Here is a 17,432-nt window from a genome sequence, read left to right as displayed (position 1 = left end):
GCAATAAACCATTATACATCAAAATCGTTAGAGTGCGAAAAAAGACTCATTGTACAAATCTATGTATTCTTAAATGTTTTTATTATACATAATTCCAAGATAATCTTGACACATTTGGGTAAAACTTTCCATGCGGCTCGTGTAGTTTATTGAACGATGACTATATATATGTATTTATTTATGTGTGTGATTATGTAACTCGGTGGCGTAAATGTGACCGTAAAACTGTAAATAAGGGCAACGTGGTCACAAAATAGTTACTTGGTTATAGTCATTTATTTGTCACACAAATGGGCCAATAATTACAAAATTTTAGAGTGTTCAATGAGACGAGGGGAAAAAATGTATTGCTATTCTGATAGTTGGAGAGACACTGAATTATTTCAAAACGAACTTCACATTAAAAGGCAATTCACTGCCAGAAAGGACGCCAACTTTCTGGCAAAGAGAAAGTCTCCTCACCCACACCAGCCAATGGCAGAAGTCCACACAATTTTGGAGGTGGGGTCCAGGAGGTCACGATAAGGTTCAAAAAACTTTACAATGATAAAAACTGGGCAAAGTTCCAGGGAAAAACGTGCAACGAAAAGGCACATTCATATTTACCAAAGATATACATGATATATGTAGATACACCAAAGATTCATTTTCATATCATGCTTAATATCATAATCCTCATAATTTAGTCAATATTCATAAAATCATTAGCATCATAATTTAGTCAATACATTCTTAGAAAAATTAATAACCGTTGGTATTGATACGTGACTTTACCGCGTGGTATTGATCCGGTATTGAATTAAGACTACGTGGTAAAAAATTTGATACCAATTAGTATTGAAATTATTACTATGAGGTATAATTTCAATACCAGTTCTATACCAATATGGTATAACCGTTTAATACCAGCCCGGTAGAGTCACATATCAATACCGTTAGGTTTTTTTCAATACCAGGTTTCTAACAATGCGATGACGCCAGCGGTCTCGCTCCGATTTTGATGAAACTTGGATAATTATGTAGCCTTAGGTAAATAATTGAACACATGTTTCGGGATTTTTTATAATGCTCAGTTTAAACAAAGTTATGATGGTATAAGTGGCCGAAAATTCGCATTTTTCTCCCTCAAAAACCAAAAAGAAAAACTTCACGAGAAAAATGCGAATTTTCGGCCACTTATACCATCATAACTTTGTTTAAACTGAGCATTATAAAAAATCCCGAAACATGTGTTCAATTATTTACCTAAGGCTACATAATTATCCAAGTTTCATCAAAATCGGAGCGAGACCGCTGGCGTCATCGCATTGTAAGAGTGTAGTCATAAAAATAATTATTTAAATTTCTCGACGACAGCTCGTCGTTTAGACGGGGTTATCGGCTAGTAATATTGTAAGACATCAAATTATCCTTCAGATTGTCGGGCTCCCTTAATAGGTTCAAATTATATAAAATATGTAGGTCCAAATTAATCAATCACCTCCGCCTCTAGGTTTGTAAATATTTTCACCACGTCACTACAAATCAAAATAACTTAATTTAAATTTCATCCCCAATTTTGATTTTTTTTCTTAATTTTTACCAAATGCCACCATTCCAATCGCAACAGCGACTACGCCCTCCCCCAAATTTCTTACCCCTGTCCCCGTAGATGTCCCCCGACACTGTCTCCCACTACAAGTTGCTCCATTTGCACAGCAATTCGCCCCACAGCAAATCGACCCGGTTCGGCAACAGTCCCCATTGCTACATTCGAAAAACCCAGGTTGACACGAGGGTGTCGGGCTGCGACATGGCCCCCCAATAAGACAGGCCCCATTAAGACAGCAATATTTCCCACAGCAAATCGACCCGGTCGGGCAACAGTCCCCATCACTGCACTTGTAATACCCGGGTCGACACGAGGGGGTAGTGGTGCGACAAGTCCCCCCAATACAGGAAGTCCCATTAATGCAGCAATACCTCCCACAACATCTTGACGCCATCGGACAACAGTAAATCCCATCGGGACATTCGAAATACCCGGGTGGGCAGGATTGCAAACCGTGTACGTCCGTTTGAACCGGGACTTCATCCAGAGTGTACAAACTTTGGTTGGAATAATGTACCGGAGAAGATGCTAACTCTTGAGTTTTTGATGCTGGAAATTTATTTTCAGTATTTCCTGCACTAATTTTGCAAATTATGGAGAGAACAATTAAGCCAACGGAAATAAGCTGGGGGGAAATTGATGGAAACATGTTTTTTATGATATGGATAAGTACAGGTCAAGTAAATTATGGCAGTAAAACTGACTACGTAGACGGGAAAATTGTTCGTATTTAAGCAACTAAAAAATACGTAATCTACTTAAATGATTCTCAATTCCTAATAAAGTTGGCACTGGAATTTATGTAGCTGATTACGGAATATCAGCACCTCCAAAAATTTAGATATTGCTAATCAATCACTTCATCATGCATCGTTGTATAAACTGTTGTCATGCGTATTTTACATATTGGCCTGGCCGTTGAGTCGAATGGGATTAAGTAATTGGATATTAATTTACTCACTCTGGACGCAATTGAAATTTATGCAAGCGTTTGAAGTTAGTTCGTCCGGTGAGATTGCACAAATCGACTAGTTGGAGCCCGTCTGGTGACATTTCTCCTGATAAAGAACTTAGCTCCATGTGATTGTGATCTTATAGCCCTGTCAAACATTACGACATAGCAATTCCTGGCTAATCACCGTTAGTAGATAGCAATGCGCCTTCGTACTTATGCAAGAATTCAGTCCAGGTCGTGGTGTGGGAATGATGAGCATCAATTATATGAAATGACATAATCGAATACGTACACTGCTAAAAATCTTGTCACGTAGATATTCCGTGCTGGTATTGGCTTGGTAATAATTTCCTACCGGATTGGTAGTAAATTGTGGTCGAGGGGTAAATTTTTCATTACTGAACCATTTGTGTACCGTCGATTAAAAGGTTTGATTTCTTCCGGGATTTATCACCGGGTGGAGAAATGGTTTAGGAAAACTAGACCAAAAAAGGTATTCGTGCATTATGCTAGTTGGACAAAGCTGATTGTAAATGAGTTTTATGAAAAGAAAAACATTTTCTACCGATGTTTGGATATATTTAATCACCAACTGTGACCGGTTTCGCAATTGTTTAATGCTTCATCAGATCTTTTATCTAGTCAGACACGAATTATATAGTTTGATAAACTTCCACTATATATTTACCTCGTTAGCTGACGGCCACAGACTTTATCTTCATAAAGCCAATTCGTAAAGCGATTGGTAGTCCAGCATAAATAACTCTAAGTTTCCTTCTGTAGGTTGTTACTTAGAAGAGCAGGAATTATTCAGCTCCACTTGATGCGTCAATATGAGATTTTCAAAATTCCAAAAAAGATGAGCCGGCAGACAATCTCCAATACCATCAACTGGTACTAGGGCATCCAGAATCGGAAAATTTTGAAAAACCGGTTTTCGATTTTTCCGATTTTGGAAAACTTTCGTAAAACCGGTTTTCGATTTTTCCGGTTTTTTAAATTTTCGTAAATCCGGTTTTCGATTTTCTCCAAAACCGGTTTTCTACAAAATTTTAAAAATGGGTTAAATATAATGGCTAGAATTTAAAGTTGAACAAACGTTTCGCATTAATTTGGAAAGAAATATTTCAGTACAATTTATTTTTGCATGAAAAACAAGAAATGACTAATACTTTGTAGTTCTAAAACAATTTTTATCAAAAATCGAAAACGGGTTTTCGAGTGTGATAAAACCGGTTTTTTTACAAAACCGTTTTTCTGGAAAATGATAAAACCGGTTTTCGGGTAACTTGAAACCCGGTTTTTAACCGGTTTCACAAAATCGGAAAACCCGGTTTTGGATGCCCTAAATGGTACATGGAACCTGGGGGTATAAAGGACAGAAAAAGATCCGGTCGACCTTGGAGTATAAGGACCCCAGCCATGGTGAAAGCGCTGAAAGCAAGGGTCCGAGGAAATCCGTACCGATCTCAGAAAAAGTTAGCCTAACAAATGAAGGTCTTACAACGCAAGTCTTTACGTGTACAACTCAGATCTCAATGGGACCAATTTTATCTTGTTCACCACAAAAAATAAGCATGTCCGTATTTTTGCATTTTTCCTAATGCGCTAATTTGAGCGCGAGGCGCGAATTTTAAACTCTTTTCCAGCCACAACCTCGGTTTTTAAAAATTCTGTAAATTTTCGAATTTTAGCGCGAATCCAAAAATTTATGTCTCTTCAGAATAATTTTCCTAACTTTGTATTTACTATGGAGGAAATATTCAACAAACAGGACGACTGAATATATGTATGCTCAGCGGAAACTAGAGATCTCCTACCACGAAGAAAATGACGAAGATTTCATCCTCCTAACTCCGTGATGGGATATAGATGGGATGCATTAAAATTAGTCAGTTGGAGAACGCGAGACGCTGTTTTTCTCCAGAAAGGGCTGCAGTGGAGGCCAAGAATTACATTAACAGTTTCCAAATTTGAAAAACCTTCAGAAAACTTTCGGAGTCTGGCCTATTTAAAACTCGAAAATGAATTTCAAAACAGGTCGCGGCCATATGGTAAATTGGGAGAAAATGAATGCCCTCTTGCCGTTTTATGTACAAAATTACTTCAATATGTAAATATGATTCATTAATTTAGTTTGTACGTTATTTAAATATAGGAAATGTGATTTTTTATTTTCTCTTCGTACGTACATTTCCAATCAGTAATTTTTTTACAATTATATTTGCATAAATACATTTTGCTACGTTATAAATATTTATTTCCTCCCAACCAACTTTTCACTCATCTCCCATAAAGTTGCGGCATCCTCCTCGCTCAACTTGGTTCGCTTACTGTAATCCCAAAATTCGCAATTTCTATACATTTCTCCACTATGGTGCGACAGGTGCTTCGATAGGGCACAAAACATCGTGGTTTGGGCACTCTGTAAAAAATAATTATAAAATTACATCCCATATTTTTTTGCATTTTAAATTACATAAACTCCGTTTCACATTTCGTGAGTTCATCAAATTGAGCACATATATTAGCCTAATTATTTTATAATTTGACACCACCTATTTTTATTTTTTTAAATTTCGTATGATTTTCACGCCAAAATAAAAAGAACTGTCAAATCATAAAATAATTCGGCTAATGCACTCAATCTGATGAACTCACGAAGTGTGAAACGGAGTTAAATCCACTTTTTTTTTACCTCTTTTGCATTTTTCCCCATGGCAAATTTCACCACCGGAAAGAGCACATGTTTAACCAAATAGGGTTCCGGATTCGCCCTCAGTTTTGCGCTTTCCTTGCCAATATTCGTGGTCACGATGCCCGGGCAGAGCGCGTAGCACGTGACATTCGCATTTTTTTCGGACCTTAACCTTTTAGCGAGTTCCAGGTTGAACAGATTATTCGCCAATTTAGAATTGCAGTAAAGTTTTGGCGTGAATTTCCAATCGTCCAGGGGCGTTTTTTCGTACATCAAGTCGTGAAATTGAAGAGCGCCCCAATTGTGCACGCCGGATGAGACGATGACCACGCGACTCGGCTCGGAAGGATTTTGCGCTCCAGTTTTCTTCAGTTCGGGGAGGAGAAGGTCGGTGAGGAGAAAGTGGGCGAGATGATTTACGCCGAAAGTCTCTTCAAAACCGTCCTCCGTCAGGTTCCTGACGCCGACGGGATTTATGAGACCCGCATTATTGACAAGGATGGACAGACTGGAGGGATATTTTTGGATAAAATCGGCACAAAATGATCGCACGGAGGAGAGTGAGGAAAGATTGAGGTGCATTATGATCTGAAGGAAAGATTTAATTGGACATTAAAGAATTCACAAAAGCACATAATTTTCAGTTTGGAAATACAACGTTAGAAATCCGGTAAGGATTGATTTCTCGGTAGTAAAGTTGCTACCGCTTGGTACCAAAATTAAGTATACCGGTCCGTAAACACACTCTTAATAATCCGGTAAAGTCACCTGGGTAATGATTGCTCGGTAATAAATTTGGTAATAATGTTTTACCAGGTAGTAAAAGTTCGTTACCATGATGGTAAAACTTTATTACCAGGCCATTACCACACGATACAACTTTTCACTACCACTTTGGTAGAGTCATATACTTGTGCTTCTGGGTAACGTTTATTACCAGATTATTTACAGTGCATTTGATATGTTATAAAACTTTAATACCGGGTTATTACTATACGGTGTTATTTATGAAAACCACGTAGATAGAGTCATATATGAATATGGTATTATTATAATACTGAATTTCTAAGAGTGTAGTTTCTAGGAATTTTTTGTCTACATAAATATAAAATTTCGAATTTATTTATTTACGTACCAGTTCCCCATTCCTTGTCCTAGAGCGGATATCGTCCACAACTTTTTCTGCTTTTTGCACATTTCTACACGCCAGGATTACTCTTGCCCCACGGGTGGCAAACTCCTCCACGGTCGCTTTACCAATTCCATCCGAGGCCCCGGTGACAATTACGGTCTTCCCTGAGACATCTACCTCATTTGTGGGATCCACCTGACCACGCAATTTTTTAACAATGATTCGTGTCGCTATGAGGATAATAGCAGGAATTATGGCGAAGTAGAGAAGCGCACACCAAAGAAATGAAGTGATACAGGAAAGCATTTTGGGAGAAATTTCCGAAATTCATCCGAGAAAATAAACCGGTGGGGATTGAACCGAGTTGAAATTGGGAATGGGCTCCTCTACATAAACGTGGAATAGAAGATGATGAGAGTGCAAAAAATGATTGCTAAATTGCAAAGTCACTGTCATGTGGCATAAATTTGTGTGCGTGACGTTATGCTAAATATGTACATATGCACCATGTATGATTTTTATTGTGGCCTTGTCCATATCGATACAAACTTATTGAGTGCATTTGCCAATATTGGAATTTATACAGGACTCTACATATGTAAATATAATAAATATGTATTCATCGTTCTTTACGCATTTGATCTGCCAAAATATTCTCTTGACTGATGTGTAAGTAAGCTTATTAGGGACATAAAATAGTTGGTGAGGAGTACAACGTGTGTTAAACTGAACTGGAGTAGATTAGTTTTTATCTGCTTGACAGCGTGACCACAATCAAGTCTACAGCAAATTGCATAAGTAATGCAAATTGCATCATTGGTAATTGTGTTACTTACATACATATTTACCTATGTTATGAATGTACATACTTGATCTGTATACAGAATATAATCTCCAAAACACAAGCGAACACATAAACGAACATACATAATTCCTATAACTAGTTTTTCTAATTGTAGTATTTTTCTCAAATTCTGCCTGTTTCATGGTGATAATGATTCTGTTATTAACAAGTAGACCGATTTTACAGGATTAAAATAAATTTATTCAGTTAAAGGGTTAAATCACTTTGCAATGGATATGGACTGGTCGGTGAAGTTAAGTGTCAGGGTTCCCCCTATTGGTTCAACCAGTTAACAGTTAATTTTGCATATGTAAAAATCGTAAAAATTGGCAAATTGGATTAGCTTTCTAAAACCGAAAACAGAATTTAATTATCTCTTTTCGTTAGAAAATGACAGCACAAAATGTAGAGGAGGTGGGAAAATTAGTTTGCCACTCGTGCAAAAAAGTGATTTTCTCGGATCGGGAAAAGGCTCGTGATCACCCCACTTTTAAAGGGATGCACCGGACAAAATTCACCATACACTATACGTATCTAAGGATCGTGAAAATTCAAAATACAAAATTTTACATTGCCGACCTGTCCGCCAGGAGACCAATATACTGACGAAAAACGTGGAAAAACTTTTACAGAAAAAAGCAACAGATCCGTGAGGGTTGCACCCAGACAACTAAAAATTTCAAAAACATATCTTCGCAAGATCAAAGCCAATAAGATGGGCTTCAAGAATTACAACACTTTAACTGGGCCAAAACACAATGACGATGAAAAGGCCGGAGCTAAAACAATTTGTCGAAAACTTGTTGAGAAAATGTTAAAATCGACTCCCAGAAGTTTGTCGTCGTGGATGATGAAAACTACTGCCACGTTGACCTCGGAGCGTCAATCCTGTAAAGCTCTACTCATGTAGAAGTAAAAATGACGTTCGTTCGACATATAAATTCAAAGCCAAGCAAAATTACCAATGAAACACATAAAATGGCTGGCGGTCGACAAAAATCAGCATCTGCAATCCATTCGCTTCAACCAAGAATATGAACTTTGAACTTTATTTGAAAGAGTGTATCATCAAGAGATTGACCTCCTCTAACAAAAACCAACACGTTTTATTTTGACCTGACATGACTACGTGCCAGAATGCCAAAATAGTGACAGGGTCCCATGGAGAGAAAAAAACTGATTTCTTCGAGAAAAAAGACATGGGTCCAAACGTACCTCAATGTTCGTCAATTGAGAGATTTTGGGCACTAGTTGAGAAACAATATACTCAGAAAGAAAGCACACCAACAAATTTCAAAAAAATTCTACGGGTTATGGAGAAATTCATCATAGAAGTTGGTGAAACGAGTGGCAAAGCGCTCATTAGAGGTCCTCGACAAAGTCTTCTCTCCACCGGTACGGAAGGGGTATTTGGCCAACTGAAGGATTAAAAAACTTCGGTCTGGTCATCGTTAATATCCCATAAGTTTCGTTAGATTTGATTCATGCATTCATTTTTTGTAGGTTAAAATAGCTTGACACTTAACTTCACCGACCAGTCCATATTTGCACACAATTTAGGCATTTGTTAACAATGGCATTAAAGGCGTAATAGTTTTAAGTAGACATGATAAATTTCATTAAACATTTTTCCTTGTTCTTAAAAATTGAAGTTATGTAAATACGTACATTGTCCTGCTAAGCTGCAAATATACTCACGAGTACTGAGGATGAGCCGATGAAGGAGGAAAGTTGCGGAGTCTCGGTTTCAAGTACACTCAAAATAAAAATTTGTCGAATCAACACCGGCGGTGTCAATATATGACTTAACCGCCTTGGTTACAATGTTGAATCCGAGTTATGATGATTTTGATACCGGTAGATGTTATGTTAGAAATAGATGTTACAATGTTAGATGTAGATGTTACAATGTTATGACCGGACGGAATAAATTCATTACTACTCGGAATCACAATCGTAACCAAGGCGGTTAAGTCATATATTGACACCGTTTTGTTTTGAGTGTAGTGGTACATACATAGTTGAAGAATAATAAACTGTAATAATTGAAGAAGAGTTACATAGTGTCCAGGTTGAACTTGGGTGCATTCTATCATTTTGATTTTACATACTTCTCGTACACTTAAAAATATGGCCAAGTTACATGTTTATACATTGCCATAACATTACTCGACGGTAATGCCCGTACCTACCGGGCATGTTCTCCGGTCAGTAATGACTCAATACCATTTTGATGAGTGTACATACATACCCCTGTCAACCAACGTTTGCAACTTGTTGCGAATTTTCGGTTGTGAAAACTTTGAACGGAAGTTGAAAAGCAAAATGGAACCTTATTATTTCCCTATGCATACAAAATTATATTTTCATTCCACAGTTTACATTTTACATGTTTACCATCATCAACAAGTTAATTAGATATTCGTCGTTTTCGTGGAAAATGCTGTCCCTTGTGTGCCACTTGGTTATAAACTTTTCCCCGCAAGGACACAATTTGAATTTCGCTGAAACTAATGAAAGTATTTTTCGTACGGAAATATGGTAGGCATACAGATACATATGTAAATATGTATTTAGCTTCCCATAATAATCCAATTTTGACCGATCTTATCTTCAAATAATCCCAAATTTGTTATTATGTTTTCCACGAAACCATTAAATCCATTAATGACAAAAATTGACTAGTTTTATCCCTACCACGTACACATACTTATTTATAATGAAATGATTCATGGTCATATGTATTTACTTGTATACTTATATGTGTAAATATACATACATATGCAATAACAGAAATTGCATAGTCCACTAATCATGCATCACCTTAAATGTTTTTTTAAATATTTTTCTGGTGTCTGCCTTGATGGTAATCAAACAAAATCTTCTAAAATTTGACAAGTTTTTGACGGTTAAAAATGAAGGTAAGCTACATATGTGCATCTTACTCACACGTCACTATTGAGGCTATAAGCTGATGCAAATGTAATTCCAAATATTGATTGGACTTAATTTAATAGAATATCTACATATTGACAAACTTAATCTGTAGCGTCAAAAAGATCATCACGCGGATTAATGGGACACACTCCAAGTTTGCTACATAAGGATTAAATATAAATATATTATGGTAGATATATCAGAAACAAGTTTTGTAATTTAAACTATTCCCCAAAATATTTGTTTTCAAGCGCATTTTTCAACTTTTGCATAATCTGAACATTATTTTAATTCCGAGGTAAAATGTATCCGAAGTACTTCATCGTACAGATACTGCTAACCATGGTGTCCCCAACGTTCGGTCTGGGCGACCTCCCCTCCGGCAATTTTGGTCACTTTGGTCCCTGCATATTGAAATTTTTGAACTTTGAACACCTTGACCTAACCGAGAACCTCATCCATGCCAACAATCCGGCAAACCTGATCTACACGGTCAGCGGGCGATACAACGTGTCTACCCCAGATATTCAAGACCAGAAAGACCTGCTTGACTTCAAGTTTTATGAAATCTGCACAATCACAGTTTTCACTAACATAGAAATCCAAGACAACAGATTTCGGTCTGACTATTCACACGGCACAAGGGACGGTAACAGAGGCCGAAAACATTCTATAATTATCCTAATTTCTCAACTGCCCCCACAAGACGTAATATTGCTTCGATCCAGGGGTGATTTCAGCATCCCGAGCACAATCTTTGCCATTTATGCGAAAACAATGGAGTGGTTTTTTGTCTGCGCTTACTGCCGAAATGTTTTTCTTCCGATTTTCTATACCCACAAGGTTAAAAGGTTAACGGTAAATTCGCTTCGTACCCAGTGGCTTGACGACGTCTACATCGCGGTCATATTAGTGCAGGTTCGTGAGCACAGTGCGCTCTGTGGCAAGGGGCAATACCACATTTCCCCACTAAGAAAATTCTGCAGCACGGAGGAGAGACAATATCTAACGTTAAGTGACATACTGAATTTGACTTTTGTACCGTCCATCACCTTCAGCCATAGATGGGGCTACTTTCACGAAAATATCCATGTTAGTAAATTCTATTATGTTCATATTAATATAGTGGTTTCCCTGGAACCTGAGGGGTTTAACGCGCTGCACTGTAATTTCAATGTTTGGTCCGAAAGGTCGGATTTGCACGTGTGGGTGTCAGCCTTTGGAAAAGAGGTGTGGCTGGGTTGCGCTGGAATGGTGGGTGTTTTAGTGCTAGGGAGAATTTTTAAAGACCTCTTCCACCTCGCAAAGATTAGAATGATGGTAAAAAACGTGGCTGAGGTAGTTTTCTCGATTTGTGCGACGTTTGTCCGACAAGCGTCGACTAGTAAGTATCTCTCCGTGTGGATCTTTGTATCCCTCCTGTTTTCAAGTTTTATACTCCTTGCTCAGTATGAGATATACTTAACGGCTAATTTGGTGATTCCACCACCAGCAGAGAAATTTGGCACGCTTCGTGCCTTTTTTGATAAGGGGTATACCCTTGTTTATCGATCGGAGGAGTATGTGGGAATGTTTTCAGTCCGTTCCAAACTGGAGGAGGAATTTGCTCGGAACTCACTGGGCGGCTTCCCCCATGAGAAAACTATCCGGCTAAGGTATGTACTCCTTTAATTTTATGCGGTATGTATGTACGTACATATTATAAAAAACATTTTAGCCAAATGCACATTTTTGTAAAAAAAATAATAACTGCCGATTCAATAGGGATGCATGGTTTGCATCTCGCAGTGGAACCTTTCTCAAGCTACTCCTCGTTTTAAACTTTCCATTCATTCCCAAAAGAGCTTCGGGGCGAGCACGTCGACGTCAAAAAAAGGCATCCAGGAACGACTTCAAAAAATTGCAAGTTTGGCATAATTTATAAAACATTAAAAGAAAATTATTTTGCTTATAATTTTTTTATCTCACCTGCGTGGCCTGTTATTAACGGGTGAAAACCCCATAATTGTTTTACTTTAGAACGTCCCTCCGTCTGTCTGTCTGTCGGCAAGATAACTTTAGAGCGGATCAAAAATTTTAAATCAGTTTCGGGAATCGAGTTCGGAAATGGGATCAATTTGACCAGCCCATTCGGCTAGTGTAACCGTGGATCCATTGAATTACAAAATGTAAATAAAAAATTAATTTAGAAAACAATTTAACCACACCCTTTAGCACAAGAGGGCTGGTCAGATTGACCCCATTTCCGAACTTGATTCCCGAAACCTGGTTTAAAGTTTTTGATCTGTTCTAAAGTTATCATGCCGACAGACAGTAGTTCACGCGGCGAACCCAACTGTTTTTTTTATTTGGAGAGAGCCAGAAAGGACTGTGCTTCAGTTAGAGTCCTCGCAGGAACCAGACGGACGGAGGGACGGACGCAGTAAAACAATTATGGGTTTTCACCCGTTAATTACAGGTCACACAGGTGAGATAACAAGTAAATTTATGAGACAAATATTTTTTTTTAATCTTTTATAAATCATGCCAAACTTTCAATTTTTGTGACGTCTTACCTTTTGTACGTAGAGATTCTCGCCCCGAAGCTCTTTCGTATGGATGGAAAGTTTAAAATGAGGAATACAACAGGATTTTCAAGCGAGTTATGTCAAAATATCAAGTCAAAAATTAGGAATCACATCACACTTATATTTACGTCCATTTAAAGTCACGCTCCCCCCTTTGCTTATCGCCCCGTGGATAATCCATCAAGAGAAAAATAACTCGAAAATTGAACTTTGCCGTCAATATTATTCTTCAAAGGGGCCATTCATCAGCAAGATGAGCGTCATGTGACTCCTAATTTTTGTCTTGATTTTTAAACATAACTCGCTTCACAATCCCGGTGTGCTTGAAAAATAGCTTAAAAAAAAGATTCAATTGCCAGTTCCAGTCGTACTTTTATTGTATCACCTTGAAAATAGTAATATTTAAACTACTAGGGGCCCCTGGAAAAACGAGACTGCATACATCAGGAAACGTAATCCAAGAAGGGTTGTCCTACTTTTCGAGAAGGATGTTACATTCCGAGCGTTCCTGCACCTACAAAATGGAGACTTGAAGGGAAAGTATGAATGCTTCGTGATTTATGATATTACATTAAGCGAAGAAAAATTTGATATTGTGAGCTCCATCCTGAGGGTTGAAATTGGTCAGAGTGTCAAGGCTCTGCAGAGAGGAGGATTTCAAAACCTGTGGAAGGTGCAAGTCGTGCATGCAATTATGTTGGATGCGAAGAATTTGACACAGAAAAGAAAGCCGTCTGATTATATTTCCAAGAACACACTTTCCCCATTCTTTAATGTAGTGGGGGTAACGATGATCACCCTTGGAATGGTTTTTATAACAGAGAATTTGTCCGATGAGGGAGTGAGGATGCGATTGTGGAATAGGGCGATAAATTTTTCAATATTTGTTAAAATGTATGTTCGTCTCGCTTGTAGAAAACTGTACTTTAAAGTAGGAAAGTGGATCGAAGGTGTGGGGGGAAAGTGTAGGAAAAAATACGACAAAAATGGTTGTGTGCGTTAGCTTTCTATGTACCAAAAATATTATAACGTTACAAATTGAACAATGTAATTATTTAAAGTTCATGGACAAATATGTTTTAAAAAAATGCGATTTTTGCGTTACGTAATTTATGAATGGCTTCTAAAGAGATACATAGACATTAATATTTTTGTTTATGACATTAACATTTTTGCAATATTTATATATTTAACACATACTTGCTATTATGGGTCCTCAAGATTTCAATGTGCTCCTTAAATTGTTAACGGCTTTCGTCTTAGCTTTAAGTTCGAGTTTGTTGTTGACAAAAACAAAACCATTTCCTATACTACGTTTTAAAATGGATAGTCTATATTTCCAATTACTCCAAAGATCCATAACGAGTTCTGCACAAAATCCCAAGGTAGATATCAAAATTAAAATTCCAAACAAGCAGAAAACTACCAATATATTTCCTTTTAAGCTCAATGGAGCGCCAATTGTACCCTTACCATTTTCAGGTTTTGCTTTCAATCTGTTAAAGTATTCAATTATTTCGAACCATTTTTCTACAATGCCAGATTGGACGAAATAATTTATTCTGTCAAGTATTCCCTGGTTTTGCCAATTTTTGAGGCTAAATACTTTCATTGCATTTGCAATTCCCTGTTTTCCCTTAATTACCATATGTTCTAACAATGGAGGTCTCCCAACGTATGCTCACAGATTTTTACTAAACTAGCGTCAATCGATCACAAATATTATGATTAGTATGAAATTTACAAATGGAATTATCTGCCAATGCTCAGGTTTGGCGGAGATATCTGCATAGAAAGAGGAAAAAACGCACCCCCAAGGCTGGCAAATTTTTCATTTTCCAAATTTGCTTCGCATCTTTCCCCCTTTTTAGATGCAAATATCTCCGCCAAACCTGCGCATTGGCAGATAGTTCCATTTGCAAATTTCATACTAATTATGTTTGTGATCGATTGACGCTAGTTTGGCCCAAATTTGTGAGCATACGTTGGGAGACCTGTATTGTTAGAACATATGGTAATTAAGGGAAAACAGGGTATTGCAAATGCAATGAAAGGATTTAGCCTAAAAAATTGGGGGAGCCAGAGAATACTTGACAGAATAAATTATTTAGTACAGTCTGGCATTGTGGGAAAATGGTTCGAAATAATTGAATACTTTAACAGATTGAAAGCAAAACCTGAAAATGGTAAGGGTACAATTGGTGCCCCATTGAGCTTAAAAGGAAATATATTGGTAGTGTTCTATCTGTTTGGGATTTTAATTTTGATATCTACCTTGGGATTTTGTGCAGAACTCGTTGTGGATCTTTGGAGTAATTGGAAATATAGACCATCCATTTTAAAACGTAGTATAGGAAATGGTTTTGTTTTTGTTAAGAACAAATTCGAATTTAAAGCTAAGACGAAAGTTGTTACCAATTCAAGGAGCACTTTGAAGTCTTGAGGACCCATAATAGCAAGTATGTGTTAAATATTTATATAAACATTGCAAAAATGTTAATGCCATAAAATGAGTAATGTTAGCAAATGTGACATTTTGCTTAATCAATTTTCCACAATATGTTCAATAAAGCCTAATAAAACCCCTGCGTCCTTCGTTTTTGATTTGAACCCTGGAATTTTGTGTACATATTTAAGAATTTCATATTTTGTTTCATTTACATTGGCAACAGTAGCCGCGGAAGCGTGGGGACATGGGGACAATGTCCCCACGGAAATTTTGCCGTGGGGACAGCCAATGCATATATACAGAACATGGATCCCAGAAGACTCGAATATAATATTATCTTGACATTCATGATTATTCCCTTATTTGATATGCATGTATGTATGACATAATGTTGGAAACATTATAAAAACAGGCTGCATATCTTCCATATTTAGATACCGGGAATGCATTTATTTAATTACAAGAATCAAATAAAAAATGCATTGGCATTTAAAATAATAATAATCAACAAACTTGTTGGTACAGTATCTATTGTAGCTTATTTGTCCCAATAAACTTTTAAGTATCGAGTCGATACTATCGACTAAATGTGATAACTTGTTTTGGCTTTACGTACGTAAATAATTAGGACTAAAACAAACTGTTTACTTAAAATTTTTAAGAATCACATAAAAAAATTTAATTAAAACGTCTCATCTGTTAAGAATAATATTTAGTAAATGGGAATGTGCACAATCGTGCGAAATGGTATTTTAGGTCGTTAATCATGGGGTCCAAGCGAGTTGCGACGAATTTTTCATTAAAAAACCAAAATAATTGCATGTTCGGTTGACGATTACCCACCCCCAAATTATTACCAGGTTAGTTAAACTTTGTGTGATACTCAACAAATACTGATGCAATATACTATATGGCTAGTAAAGAAGATAAATTGCCTCGCATATCCGGGTTAATTCTGGAAAAATAATAAATTAATGGCAGAAAATTCCGTAGCCCAATGAACATCACCCCCAGTCCGATGTTCGACCTTGTCGTTATTCCAGCCGCCTATTACTACATTCCTGTCATCCACAGCTTCCAAAAACTCAAAATGTGTCAAACTCATGAGGTTTAAAAATGAGCAAAGTAAGAATTAAACTAACGAAATCGCCATGCTTAATAACAAAAATTGTTCTGCAGTAAAATTTCATTTTTTTGGCTGCTGGAAAAATTGAGTAGCCTCAGGAAGGCATGTCAAAAAATTCCCGAGCCATACGTCGAGGGAGGTCGAAATTATATTTTCCAAGAAACGTGATCGTCCGAACACCCATGGATTTTAGTTAGCAATGGAGATGAAAAAACAAAATGCTAGATGTGCATTGAAGCTTTGTAGATAAAATTGCAACACGATCAGGAATGAATCATTAATTGTGGAAGGATTCGGGAACTGGAAACACAATCAAATTGGTGCATTGTCAGAGAAAACCAAATCAAGTTTCGTCACTTTTAAATTCTCAGATAAAGTAGGAAAATGTTTACGAGCAATATTAACGACGATTTCGCTCCTTGGCAAGCAAGTTATAGCACTTCAAGGGCATGAAAGTGCCGAGGGAATTTTACTGAATTACTTAAGGTTCGCATGGAAGAAATTCCGGAGCTCCAAACTTGGTTAAAGGGGAGCAAATCTATTACATCGCACGACATTTAGAATGAAATGGTGGGATTAATTCCGAGCCATCTTACGCGGGAAATAAAACAAGAAAATACAAAGTCCCTGATTGTGGATGAGACGACAGATGTATCCACTAATGAACAAGTCAGACTTTGCATCCCATTTCTTGATTACAATCTTGTTCGCAAGGAGTATTTCTTAGGATTATATCAAATTAATTCTACCACTCGTGAGAACATTTTGAATGGATTAAAGATGTCGTACGAAGGTTTGGGCTGGATTTGTCAAACTTAAGGGGCAATGTTATGACGGGGCAAGAAATTTGTCGGGAAAATACTTTGGAGTCCAAAGTTTTATTCAAAATTATGACTCAAGATTCTTGAGTCGCATGCAATGTACTTGCATTGCATGAACCATAGCTTGAACCCAGAGTTGTTGTATTTAAATACTTTGGTATTTAAGATTAGTATTTAAATACCCGGTTTGGGTATTTAGTATTTATTCTTTAAAATCTAGATACTGAATTTCAAGTATTTAGTACTTATTATTTAAATACATGAGTGTATAAAATGTACTTAACTAATTAGTATTTAAATACTTTAAATATT

General features: G+C 37.0%; 1 protein-coding gene across 1 annotated transcript; it reads right to left on the bottom strand.

The window, feature by feature from the left end:
- Positions 1 to 4,715: 4,715 nt before the first annotated feature.
- LOC110854601 (retinol dehydrogenase 12) lies at positions 4,716 to 6,773 on the bottom strand. Its single transcript, XM_022103061.2, has 3 exons — positions 6,380 to 6,773; positions 5,245 to 5,832; positions 4,716 to 4,971 (listed from the first exon to the last, which is right to left on the bottom strand). The coding sequence occupies exons 1-3, from the start codon at positions 6,680 to 6,682 to the stop codon at positions 4,804 to 4,806; spliced, it is 1,059 nt and encodes a 352-aa protein (XP_021958753.1). The 5' UTR covers positions 6,683 to 6,773; the 3' UTR covers positions 4,716 to 4,803.
- Between the last annotated feature and the right edge of the window lie 10,659 nt (positions 6,774 to 17,432).

The sequence above is a fragment of the Folsomia candida genome, unplaced genomic scaffold, assembly GCF_002217175.1.
Source record: "Folsomia candida strain VU population unplaced genomic scaffold, ASM221717v1 Fcan01_Sc010, whole genome shotgun sequence".
NCBI classification, from domain to species: domain Eukaryota; kingdom Metazoa; phylum Arthropoda; class Collembola; order Entomobryomorpha; family Isotomidae; genus Folsomia; species Folsomia candida.
Note: the sequence above shows the minus strand (reverse complement) of the source record. Positions and strands in the feature narration are given on the sequence as shown.

Excerpts from the sequence above, each read along its gene's own strand:
- LOC110854601 (XM_022103061.2), bottom strand. The coding sequence starts at position 6,682 with ATGCTTTCCTGTATCACTTCATTTCTTTGGTGTGCGCTTCTCTACTTC. Across the intron at positions 5,833-6,379 it reads GGACAAGGAATGGGGAACTG|ATCATAATGCACCTCAATCT; the intron begins GTACGTAAATAA and ends TCTTTCCTTCAG. Across the intron at positions 4,972-5,244 it reads TGGGGAAAAATGCAAAAGAG|AGTGCCCAAACCACGATGTT; the intron begins GTAAAAAAAAAG and ends TATTTTTTACAG.